General features: G+C 45.6%; 1 protein-coding gene across 4 annotated transcripts in view; it reads right to left on the reverse strand.

The window, feature by feature from the left end:
• The window catches only part of Zbtb16 (zinc finger and BTB domain containing 16), a 180,912-nt gene that overhangs the window by 49,764 nt on the left and 117,569 nt on the right, over positions 1-13,579 (reverse strand). For 3 of the 4 annotated variants that reach the window (XM_060373310.1, XM_060373313.1, XM_060373316.1), the window contains one exon: positions 13,385-13,471. In XM_060373310.1, the coding sequence (XP_060229293.1) occupies positions 13,385-13,471 (87 nt within the window). Of the gene's footprint in view, positions 1-1,738; positions 2,064-13,384; positions 13,472-13,579 lie in introns of those variants that run through there. The other variant, XM_060373319.1, reaches the window with a different exon arrangement.

Consider the following 13,579-nt stretch of genomic DNA (forward strand, 5'->3'; position numbering starts at 1 on the left):
CATTTAAGCAGGAATCTACACTGCATCATATGAAATATTTAAGTTGTTTTTCTAAATATATACATTATTTAGTTTATAACCTATAAGATATTTATATTGTTTATCCTCTTACCCCCAAATACTGGCGTTATCTATAATACAGTGGGGGAAATGCCAAGCCATGAAGGTTTTTGTTTTGTTTTAAACTTGTATTTTCCCCTATTCTTCTACGTTGTCTGGATAACACGTAGGTTGTTTCAGGAAACAGTGGGTCTGTTCTTGTCCCAGTCACAGTGTAGGCTCTGGGGATGCCAGACATGGCAGTCTATGCAAAGCCAGAAAGACTTACAGTCACATACTTCCTGCCCCAGGATCTTCTCAGACCAGAAGGTATGGACCCCATTATTTCCAAGGAGCACTTATGCATTCCCATCTTACTGTCCTATTATTATTCCTGTGGTTATTCCCATAACCCGTAACCTCTAGAGACCAGCACAGGATTATGCCAGGTTGCTAAGTTCTCCATTTGGCATCTGTCTGTCTTCACAGTGAGGGAACTGAGGCACTTTTTAAGGTGGCTGGGTGTGAATATCCTTCATCTTGTCTCAAATTTTCCTCTTAGAAATCTCCCTCCTTGGGAAGAATGAGATGTAAGCACGAAGTTTTGCTAACTTATAAGGTGACATGAAGGTTTTAGCATTATCTAACTAGCAAATTTTTAATCACAATAATTACTAAAACACAGAAAAACAGAAAGTAAAATACCCTCTAATCCTGTTTCTAAAAATAGTCTCTGTTAATATCAATAGAGCATTACAGACTATTACAGGGTGGGGTCTGTTTATTTTAACCCAGATTTTTATGTGCTTAGAGTCCCCTAACTCAGACCTTCTCATGTGTACGCAGCAAGCACTATACAGACCGAGCCATCCCCCAGCCCTCTTGCAATTTTATTTTAAAATCTGATTTAAAAAAAAAAAAAAAAGAACTTCAAAACATCAGAGACATCATTCCAGGTCAGGCATCTCAGTTAACAGATTCTGTGACCATGTGGTTTATTCATAATGCTTTGTAGTTACAAATAATCTCATGTTCAGTTTTTTTGAACAAAGCCGGAGCAGTAAGTCCTAGGTTCGTAAAAGCCAAAGTTGGGCACAGAGCGTCAAAGATTTCTGAGCCTTTGCCACCCTGTCCCAGAGGTCAGCAAACAGCAGCCTAACTAGCCTGGTAGTATGGTTAAGAAGGTGACCTAAAGGAAAAAAACATAAGCTTTTCCCTTCAGCCCACACCTCCATAACTCAGACACCTTGGACGACACAGCCGCGCTCGCAATCAATTCTCTCATCTCTGGTTATCTAACTCCAAAGAGGTTCCCTCTTCCTCATCCTCCCCCCACCTCCACTCCCTTTGGGTACCTCTACTTACCCTGCCTCTGTTTTGAATCTCTAAAATAATGTGACAAGTTAATGATTGTACAATTATCTAAATGTTTAACAGACATGTTATCTAAGTGAGTCGGATTGAGATTCCATCCCGCTGACAATAAACATCAATGGTGGAGCAGCGAGCGATAGGCAAATTATAGCGAACCCTGCAATTTCGATGCTATTAAATTTGGAGGAATAACAGCCTTGAGGCCTGTAAACTCTGAATAAAATAGGCCCTTGTGTTTGTCCAACTATTAAATCAAAACGCTACCAACATTCTAGAAAAAACAAGGCGATTTATGGCTTTTCAAGTTTCAGTTACACATAGGTTTTTATTAACTCCTTTCTGTCAGTAGGCAGCAGGGGTGACTCTGGGAAAAGGGGAGGGATCAGAAAGCAAAGAACAAGAGCAGAAAGTGGCAATGGGGAAGGGACAGAGGGACCGTGTGAGGGACTAAGGCTGGCCACAGGAACTCTGACGGCGGGGCACTCCGAATAGAAACTCTGGGCAAAAAGGACACAGGAAGTCTCCGCTACAATTTATCCACCATCGGAGCTCCACCTGCATGTGGCTGTACCACTTGATCAGTCGTATCACTGAAACTTCTTGGGACCTGTGATCACCCTCCTCAGGCGTGCACCTGTGCTGAAGATGACCTAAAAACCCAGAGAGGGCGAATGCTTCAGTTCCCCTTTAGCTCTTAGAGCAGTTCTTAAGTGGCCAAAGGTCTTTGTTTTAGACTCCTATGAAGGAAGCTTTGAAATAAAGCAAAGGAAACATAGGCTAGAGTTGAGGGAAAGAAGCTGCGTATCTCAAAGTAGAAGCAGCCACCACCACTAAGACACATGCTGCTCTCTATTAATCCCCACCCACCCATCTATCATCTGTCTGTCTATCTGTCTGTCTCTGTAGACCAGGCTGGTCCCAAACTCACCATATTTCTGAAGGTGACCTTGAACATCTGACCATTCTACCTCCAACAGCCGGGATTGCAGGCATGTACTGCCATGAACAATTCATGCAATCTTGAGGACTGAGCCCAGGGCTTTGCACATTCTACAAACTGGGATATACCCCCGGTGTCACCAACATATTTCTAATCATAGTTCTCCAATATGAAGATAGGCTGAGAGAAATCCACACTGTTGATACAAGATCAGATCTTAGGCTCTGTCCTGGATCACACAATCCCTAAACAGTGATTTTTTTTCTTGCACAGTTCCCCCACCATACATGTGAGAATCAAAGAAATGAAGCACTTTTTTTCCTAGATCATAAGGCCTGTTTGTGGCAGAAATGGGATAAAAATCCAGTTCTCCTTTCTCCAAGTTATTGTCCCTTTCAAGTACCATGCTGCCTCCCTCTATGCTGACAATAGTGTCCAACATAATTTTTTCTATGGTAGAAGGTGAGGATCAATGAGGCCCATGTGGGTCCTGCCCACTGCCACTCCCCTACCCCAGGGCCCCAGCATAATGTCTGGCAGAAAGTGCGTGTTCAAGAAGATAACTCCGGAAGCTTGAGTCTTCTCTAACCTGTCTTGGTGTCAAGTCTTTTCACCAATCCCCAGACAATCAGACACCACTGATTTGCTCAAACACTGCTCAAGGAAGGAATGCTTCACACGAACAGCATGGGGATCCAAGTGTGGCTGTGTATACCTGCAAGGCTAGCACTGGGGAGGCAGAGGCAGGAGAGATCTGAAGTTGAAGGCCAGCCTCAGCTAACATAGGGAGTTTGAGACGAGTGTGGGCTAAATGAGGGAAGTAACAAAGGGATGGAGAGAAAGAGAGGAGAAAAGGAGACTGTCAAGATGGCTTGTCAGGTACAAGTATTTGCTGCATGAGCCTGACCACTTGAGTTCCCAGTACCAGGGTCTGGGAATGTAGCTCAGTGGTAGAGCATGCACAAGCCCATAGCTTCAACCTCCAGGGTCACACATTCAAAATAACAATCTTTGACAAGAAGAAAGGAAAAAAAAATTAAGTATTGGGTGTAGGGCTAGAGAGTTGGTGAGGCAGTTAAGACCATGCATCGCTCTTGCAGCAGACCAAAGTTCAGTTCCCAGCACCCACATCTGCCTTTTACTTCAGCTCCAGTGGATCTGACATAGTTCGGCTTCCTCAGACACGTGCCATCCCAAGTACACACCCCGCCCCCCAGAACACCACATACACATAATGTAAATTAAAGCATCTCTTTAATTGGGGAGATGAAAGGGGAAACAAAAGCATTTTCAGGGCAGTGAAATTATTCCGTATGGTGTGTGTGTGTGTGTGTGTGTGTGAGTGTGTGTGTGTATGTGTGTGTGTGTGTGATTACATACTGCTCTAAGCCCATACCAAGACTGAACCAAATGCCAGCTACAGGCAATAGAGTGGCATGCTCAATGCATGTAAGGTTCACTGAGGTAACAAATGAGCCATGGCACTGTCCGACACTGACAGGACGGAGAGCCCTGCATGTGTGAGGACAAGGGCTTCCTTGCAAGTCTCTGTTCCTTTTAAGCAATTTTGCTTCAAGCCTAAAACCGCTCTAAAAATGAACACTAATGCCAACTTGAAAATCAGCACTGAGGGGTACCTCCAGAAGCTGGCTGGAGGGATCCTGGGAGTAGACAGGGAAAAGGGAAGGCGATTTGTATAAACCAGCAAGTGACAGCTGGGTTGCCCCTCCCCACTCTACAGCAGGCAGCTTCCGCAGAACTGCGAGATCTGTGCTTGGAAAATAAAACTCTATATTAGGCACCAAGCATGCCTTTATAGTAACAGCATGAAATTAGGTCAAGAGTAAATCTATGCTGGGGCACTGACTGTACAAACAGCAGCACATGACCCTCCCTCCCAGAGTGCCTATGACGTTCTGTGGCCATTCTGGGGTTTGAGCTTCCTCGTGTTAAATTCCTTGGCACACCATGTGAAACGCTATACGAATCACCTCTGATATTTATAAAAGTCAAATGCTATTATGCTTTCAATGGTGAGATCCTGCCAAATAGCATGGAGTCTGCCTGTCCGTCTGATGACTCACTGTCCTGCCCTCCCCGCTACCTTCCACCTTGGGCAGGGGCCTGAGGCCCTCTCTTGCTTTTTTTTTTTAATTTTTTTTATTTCATGTAAAGTATCAGGGAGATCAAGGTTATTTCTGATCATCTGCATAGTCTTCTCTCTCCCGTTTCCTCTGGGGTTGGGCCATGGGAGACGAGACAGTGCTTGAAGCCTGGATCTCATCACCGTGATGTGACTTTTAGATGTCCAACGTGTCCTTCTAGCTAGGCCCAGGTCAGCAGATGGACAAGGCTGGCTGGCAGAGATCTCGTCGGTGTTTACCCTTTAAATCTTTGACTCTACCTGTCAGTTACTTCTGCACTCCTCCCACAGGCAGCCTCCACAAGGAGCCCTTCAAACAAGGGCTCCCTTTCCCACCTGCAGATCAGAGTCAAGGGCATGTCTCACTCTTTTTTAAAGTGTCACTGACAATATCAAAGGCGAGACATGAGCCAGGAGAGGCAGGATGCCAACATCAGAGCTGGGGACAGAGTTTGCATTGCCCAAGGAGTCAAACAGCTGTTGGGCATGTATATGCCTCTGGGATGGCTAATCTCAACTGTCAATTTGAATGGACTGGAATAACTCAGGAGACACACCTCCGGGCATATCTTTGAAGGTGATTTTAGAGAGGATCAACTGAAGAAGAAAGTTCCACCCTGAATATGGGTAGCAACATCCTCTGGGAAGGAGTCTCTGGTTGAAAAAAAATTGTGTGTGTGTGTGTGTGTGTGTGTGTGTGCGAGAGAGAGAGAGAGAGAGAGAGAGAGAGAGAGAGAGAGAGAGAGAGAAAACAGGTGAATACCTCTTTCTCCTATTTCTGCTTCCTATTTCACCAAGATGTCAGAAGTGAAGGGTCCCAGCTGTACATTCCTGCCACCATGATGGACTTTCTGCCTTCCAACTGTAAACCAGAATCAGCCCTTCCTGCCATTGAAGTGCTTCTTGTTAGGCTCGGTTACAATAATGAGAAAAGCAAGTGATAGAACCTTCTAGTCTCCTTTGCCCTAAAACAGGAAGGTCCTTTGAACAACTGTCTTACCAGTTGGAAGAGAAAGGTGGAATCCACAGCACAGCCCTTGTTGCTGGGTGTGTCCATGGCTTCTGGACTGACAGACCTGCCTGAAGCCAGTTTTAAAAGCCGTGAAAAGAAGCGTCTAAACGCTGAGTTTAGTTGAGTGGCTTCCCGTCACACAGCAATGTGGAAACTAAACAATTTTTTTTTCTAGGCCAATCAAAGAAAGTCCTTATTTTGTAGTCAAAGGGGAGAGAAATTTGAGCTGAAAATGAAATCATTTGAATCCTAATTCTACTTTGGACATTTTTTGCTCTTAACTGACTATCTTCTCCAAGCACGGGTTTTAAGTTCTTAATCTGCATATCAGATTCAATGCCCAGGTCCCGCAGGAAGAGAAGACAATGCTTAAAGAAGGGATTCGGGGGCACAGAACCACAAGACACTCGTTGTAGCTCTGTCCTGAACTGGTGTTGCCTAACACCCTAGGTTTCAGTGTTCTCCACCAAAAATGAGGGAGAAATAATGCCTGCCTTAGTCATGAGGAGTTAACACAGCTAAAGCTACTAAGTACCCATGAAGGCCAGCTCTTCAAGTATCCATACCTAAGGCCAACTTCAACTTGCTTGCTCATGTCTCCCAAGCACTGTGGCCTACAGGAAGGTAGGAGCCAAGTTTTATTCACCATTATGAGTTACAACATCCACAAAGCGCCTGGTGTGTCCTAGGTATAACACTCCAAAGCTCAGAGAGTAAATGAATGAAGGAACCACAGGGAAAAATAGCTGGACAACCTCTTCTGGTTGACAGAAAGTGAGACTGTCAACTTGGAGGACCTTCTGGAGTGGGTTATAGAAGGAGAAGAGACTAAAACCTCTCTGGGACAGGTTCACAGTCTAATTCAACCTAGTTCCCTGTACCCAGGGAGGCAAAACTTAGGAATGACCATAGTCATCTTGTCTGCCTCTTTCTGCCATTTGTTATGGGAGAAGGCTGGGCAAGGTGGAAAGTCCTCTGAGAAGGCTGGAGATTCAGAACATGTAGGGATCTGAGATAGAAACTGTGAGATCTCACCAGAAAACTGTCACCCTCCTGAGTCGTCAAAGGCATTACTCTGGCCTCCCCTAAGAGGCTGTAAGGGACACACCTGGTACTGTTTGAGGCTAGAACACCTGCTTAACCATGGCTCCCGTTAAGCATCAGCTCAGTCTCGTTCAGATATGGCAGGGCAAAGGCAGCTCTGGAAATTCCAGACTCAGGGTTCTTCCCATCTACCAAACCTGCCACATGAATTTGTTCAAAGCATAGAACCTGTTGCGCTCTTATTCCTCTCAAGTGCACTTACAGAGTGGGCACTGGAGGGCAATTACGCAAAGGACCCCCTTCTGTTTTAGGGTAAAGAGACTAGAAGGTTTCATCATTACTGCTCTCATGGTTGTAGACTTGGCGGACATGTTGGAGATGATCTCTTGGCTGGAGGGCAGGGGTAGAATGCTAGAACTTCCGTAGTGAACTTTTCTAAGCAGCTGAGTGTAGTTAGTTCCTGTATCATCATCACTACGGACATGGCTCTTCCTCTCACTACCAACTGAGGAGGTGAGGCTCTTAATCTCTAAGAAGATTTGGAACCTTATTCCACCTCTATCATTTCCTGAGCACAAGCTCCATGCAAGGCCTAGGTAGAGTGCTTTTGTAGATTATCAGATCAAATCCTTAGACACCAATAACCACATCGTCCTGATAGTATGCTGAGCAAACTGTGACATAAAGTTAAGACAATCCAACCAAGATGGTAAAATTTATAAATGACAAAGCTAAGACTGTGTGACACCAGATCCCAAGTTCTGAGGCTTCATGTACTCAGGAGTCCCTTTCCTCTGTAGTGTGCTATCTAAGCCTACGCCACTTCATTAGAACACATACTTGCTAAGAAAGCACTTTTTTCCAGAGGTCATCCAACCCATCCCTCTGCCTCTACTATGTTGATTCTCCCTTAATGGTCATGAGCATGCATGCCTGTGTCCACTCCTGCTCCTTGACTCTGTGACTCTCAGCCTGGCTCCCACACAGATCAGCCTTGACCCCAACTCTCTCATACACACAGTAGGCAGCTGCTCAGAGTTCCACAGGGATGCCCAGAACTGAAGGTTCCCACGTGTGAATCTTCATGGGCTCCTCACTGACACTTCCTGCCTTCTCCCTGGGACATGACGAGACTATTCCAGATACTCCTCTAATTCCAGCAGCAGAGACAGCTCCTCTGCCCTCTCATTACCACCATCCAGTACTGTCTGTTGCCCCGAGGCCTGTTCAAGTCTCAAGAGCGAATGTACAGTGGCTTGAACAACATTATGATTTGTAAAACCCACTCCTAATTAGTTTGACTTTGAATAAAGAGGGTAATTATTTTTAAATTTATTAACTGCTGCCTGGCCGGAGAAGTTTCCAGATCAAATGACAAGGAGAGGCTATTTCTGCTCAGTGATGTAGCAATTTATATTACTGATTGGTCATTAAAACCTCGGGCACAAAACCACTTGTGTTTCCTGAGCCAAGATAGTGTCCGTGTGTCAAATTTCAAACCCAGAGTATAAATTAAGCCATTAATGGTATTTATCAGTTTATCTGGACTTAAAGAACTACTTATTAATTTAAGATGGTCCTGCTACTAAACCCAGGAGATGCTTTGGTTATGCATTTGAATGTGCATTACATACATGTGTTTTTCTCACTCTGGTTTGACTGAATAGGGTAAAAAAAGAAAAAAGAAAAAAAAAACTTCTGATGTGTAAATGAAGTATGAGCCTCTCGGGAGCTGCCTAGCGGTTAATTCCTTGCTGCTCTGCAACCCAAACATTTTGGAAGCAGCAGTGTTTTGCAGTATGTATCTGTCATAATATAAAAGGTGTAAAATGATCTCTGTTTATCTCCTCAAAGTCTTTGCTGTACCCAAACAGAAAACCAGAATGTGACAACAAAGCCGGAGCCCAGCCCTGCCATAAGGATGTCCTCCCTGAAGTGCCAGCCTGAGCCCATGGAGATCTCAGGGTTGGGGGGGGGTTAGGGGAGGTGTCATGTGCACCAGGACAGAAATCCAGGCTAAGTGGAGTCAAAGGGGGGGGGGGGGCGGGGAGAGGTGATGGGACCATCTGCTTAGCTTACACTGGAACTGAAGCCATTTTCTACTACAGTAACAATCTTCAAGACATTGTATCTCCCAGCCTATGTAGTATCCCCTCTTAGCTGCTTCCTCCTCAAGTGGAACCCTTGGCCAGGGGATGCTCAGGCCGATCTGAATCAGGGAAATTATATCCTACCCCGAGATAAAGCTGTGGGTACTGGGGTGTTGGGAATTCTTTGTGAACTGGGTCACGAGGAGCGGCAGACAGGGCCATGAGTTAAAGACAGCACAGGCTCTCCCTAACCTCTTTAGCCCACAGGCTGACAGAAGAGGCATGCCATAGTGCAGGCAGCTGGGGAGTCATGGGAAGGGCACTGAAATTGGAGGAGGATCAGGTTTCAGCCCTGTACTTCCTGCTGGGTACCTTCTAGGCCTCCACCTTCTCATCTGTACAATTGGTCAGCTGAGGCTATTTATAAACGGATGTAGCAGAAGCATCACGTGACATGAGCAGTAGTTTACTCTCCCCAGGGTCTCTTTTCCTTCCCCTCTCCAGACCTCGTCTCTGTTCTCCCATTAGTTCTCTGGTGACACCTGCCACCTCACTTGGCATGTCTGTCTCCAGGGGCTTTCGTATTATTTTCTCTTCTCTCTCTTTCTCCTTTTCCTTTATTTTTTAATTTAATTTTATTTTTTTGAGTCAGGGTCTCTCTATGTCCTGAAGCTTACTTTGTAGACCAGGCTGGCCTTAAACTCACAGTGATCCACCTGACTCTGCTTCCCAAGTGCTGGGATTAAAGGTGTGTACAACCACACCCAGCCAGCATTATTTTCCATATTCCTCTGGAACCCCCTCTCCTGAGTCCTCGTGTGTGTGTGTGTGTGTGTGTGTGTGTGTGTGTGTGTGTGTGTGCTCGAGTGCGTGCGCCTGTGGTGGGGAGAGGGGATGGGACAGGGCCTCATGTACCCCAGGCTGGCCTCAGATTCAGTATATAGCTGAACATGATCCTGAACTTCTGACCCACCTGCCTCCACCTCCAGAGATGCTTGAGATCTTCACGTTCTGTGAAGATCATGCAGTGCTGGCTGGGCATGGGACCCAGAGATTCATGCTGCTAGTAAGCACTCTGCCAACTGAGTCCCAACTCTGGCTCTTGAGTCCTTATTTCTCACACAAATGGAGCTCACATCTTCTTTCATCAAAGCTACATGACAGAGCTCATTCAAAATTCCCCTCAGTTACCCCAGGTCAGAATTCCTGGAGTGGGATTCCTGAGTCTGCGTGGTCTAGCAACAAGAAAATGGCACCAGAATCCAACCTAATCTTCCTCTGTCCCTTCCAGGCACTACAGTTGATTGTCTCCAAGATGGCTGTCACCAAGTTCTCTTTCCCTATAGGTTCTCACCACTTTCCCCACTGAGAGGGGAAGTCTAGGTTTCTACTCCTTTAAATGTGGGGATGACCTGTGACAATTTTAAACAGTAAAATAGAGCAGAGAATGTATGTTTCTAGTTGTTTTCCCAGCACTAATGGGGCTGGTATCATGTGCTTCCTGACTTCCGCAGCCTGAGGTCTTAGGTCTTCAGTTAAAACAGTCAGAGGCTGCTCTGCTGTGACAGGTCATGCTGGAGGAGTTCTAAGTCAGATGTGCGGGCAGAACAGTCACCATGATACACACCCCAGTGGACTTTTCAGAGGGTGCCCGCGCCCCGGCTATCGCCCAATGGCAGCCACAAGTCCAACTGTAAACCACCCAGCTGAGCCACCAACCCTCAAAACACTTGGTTTTTCTAAGGGGCTGCTGAAGCAGTGTCTCATGTAGCAACTAACAGCTGGGACATTCTCTCTGGTGAACTCCCAACGCAAGTTCCATCGTGCTCTTCCATACTTACAAATCAAGTGAAATCGCTGACACTCAAAATCCTGCAATGGAGGGTGGGGATGTCGCTCACTGGTGGAGTGCGGACACAGCAAGCAGGAGGCCCTGGACAGACTCTCCAAAGGTCCCCTGAAGACCCTGCCAATGGACAATCTTCCCCCTTCTCTATACAGTTTGTGTTTGTGTACATCCACCTACACTTACATACCTATGTCTGTAATTTATCTATAAGAATACATGATGTGGCTGACAATGTTAGTCTTCCTGTCAGCGACAGATTACCTATGCACACACATACACCTTCACCCAACTTTAAAAGCTACGAAACACATGGCATGCTGCATAGCTATACTTCCAAAGTATACAGTTTAACGGACTTTAATGTATTGCATCATCATCACCACAGTCAACTATAGAACATGTCTGTCTCTGCCAAAAGAAATGTTGGATCCTTTAGCAGTCAAACCCTACTTGTTCTCAACACCTGCAGTCTCTGACACCTGCTAATATCCTCCGGGTTTGTACAGATTTGCCCATTCTGGACTTTACGTATGAACGAAGGCTACATAACACATGGACTTTTGTGTCTGGTTTCTTTCAACAAATGCTTTTAAGGTTCAGCCATGCTGCAGCATATATCACTACTTCAATCTTTTTCACAACTAAACCGTATTCACTGACCATGTATATCTAATATTTTGTTTATCTGCTAATTGACTGACACTAGGTTACTTCCTCTTGACTGGATACACGGATATTCACAGTCAAGTTTCTGCATGGACACACGTTTTCATCTCTTTTGGTGGACAGGAAGGAGCAAAACTGCTGTGTAATCGGGTGATTCTATGTTTAAACCTTTCAAAAGCTTCCAGGCAGTTCTCCAAAGCGGCTGTGCCTCCCTCTACCCTCCCACTGGTAACATATGAGGGTTTTGGTTTTTCCATATCCTCAGCAATGCTTGCCACTATCTGTCTTCTTAGAGAGCCACATCCTGATGGGCTGAGTGGTATCTCATTGCGGTTTGATCTGCATCTCCCTGATGGCAAAAAGCATGGAGCATCTTTTTATGTATTCTTTGGCTATGTCTATCTTTGGAGTTAGGCGACATTGCCTTTACTTGCTTTCTTCTTTAGCTATTAGTATTGTGTTTTCAGGTTGTAAGGGAGCTCTTTATATTTCCTAGCTATAAATTTCACACACGATTTGCAAATCCTTCCCCTCTCCTTGTGACAGTTAATCTTCCGTGTCAGCATGACTGGATGTGAAATCACCTGGGAGACACACTTGTTGGCCTGTCGGAGCATCTGTTTCCACTGAGTTTTAGCTGAGGAGGGACATGACAGACTTGTAACCTCAAACAGTAAGCCAAAATAAACACTTCTGCCCCTACGCTGCTTTTGTCAAGAGCTTTATCACAGTGATAAAATGAGACAAGGAACTAACATGCCCTTCAGAAATACGGAATAAAGCCCAGATTCTAGGGCTGAGGGACCTGCCTTCGTTCTATGCTCACTGTCCACTTGGCTCTCCATTCTGCACGCTGCCCTTCTGAACTTACAAGGCTTCACCTGGCCCTGAGACCTTTCCAAGTTCAAGTCCCGCTGCCCAGGTGCTCCTCCCAGGAGCATCTGAGTGGCTCACCCCTTACTTCAGGCTTCTGCTCAGATGTAAGTCACCTTTTCCCCTAACCACTTTATCCAAAATACCATGTTTCTTCCTCTCATTCTCTCCCATTCATCTACTTTACTTTTTTCTTTTTTCTGCACTCACTTTAACTTTTCATTGTATCATATGCTTGTAACTCATACTATGTCCCAGCAGCCAGCAATCTCAGTCCCATGAGAATCAGAATCGTCTGTCTCATGTGCTACCATATCCTAAATTCCTCCGGCAACCTGGACACACTGCAATACATATTTGTTACATTGTATCAAAATCAACTACTGTCCATTAAATACTTGTAATGAGCCAAACACCCAGCAAAGCACCTCAGGTAAAATATTTTGTTTAATCTCCACAATGCGCTGTTTGTGGGGATCCATATTGTCATTGCTCCACTTTCCTAATCGATTAGGAAACCCACATGAAAAGAGGCTAAGTATGTAATTAATCCACAGTTCCATTTAGGGACTGCCCCAGTCAGGATGAAACCGGGGCCTTCCAACCTCTCAACTATCAAACTTACTCCTGCTCCTGACTTTGGCAAGCCTCCACCCACTTTTAAGAATCCTTTTCTTCATTTTTGATCTGAGATTTGCACCCCCACCACCCCACCGTTTACTTTACAGGGTTCCTGAAAAGCGAGCCAAGAGAGATCATGGAAAGCAACCAACCAGTGTGAACTTTGTCATCATGGCAATGGGGCTGCCAATCATTGTGATGAAATGATGCTGGTGCTGTTGCGGTGCAATCAGCACTATTGAACAGGATAGAGCTCTATCTCTGTCAGTTAATATTGTTCCAATACAGCCCGGTGTGTAGATGGATGTGTCAGAGATGGTGACTCAACCTCTTACAGAGGGAGAATCAGCCACTGTGCCTATACCAGGGCTTCTGAATCTCACCAGAAGGTGTGTGAAGAGTTTCCGACCATTAGCTACAAGAGTTTAGGCAACACCATAGACTCCTTACGGCCTTAGCAAGAGCACACAAGACCCCTTGAGAAGATGGAAGCTCAATGGCTTGTCACAGACAGAATCTTGACCTAACTCAGAAGGGCTGTTCTCATGGGGGAACTGTCCTGTCTGTAATGCTCGCCTGGCCCCATGGACAGGAATCTACACATGCCCATTCCCTTCCACAAAGACCCCAGGCATGATGATGTATTTCCCAGGAAGAGGATGTCACCAAATCCCCTGACCTCTTTCGTACTATATTGCTGCATAATCTGGAAAATGGAATCAGGGACACTCACCAGTATGGGTCTGTCTGTGTGTCTCCAGGGCATCTTCCTTTGAGAACTGGGCACCACACTGATCACACACAAAGGCTTTGGCGCCCGCTGAAAAAAAAGAGACGGTTAACATTAGAGAGTGGGAAGTGTCCTGGGTACTAGGGGAGCAGCCAGGATACCTGTGAAGATTCTGACTCAGAGATAATCCACAGCTCC

Source organism: Meriones unguiculatus, chromosome 1, assembly GCF_030254825.1.
Source record: "Meriones unguiculatus strain TT.TT164.6M chromosome 1, Bangor_MerUng_6.1, whole genome shotgun sequence".
Taxonomy (NCBI): domain Eukaryota; kingdom Metazoa; phylum Chordata; class Mammalia; order Rodentia; family Muridae; genus Meriones; species Meriones unguiculatus.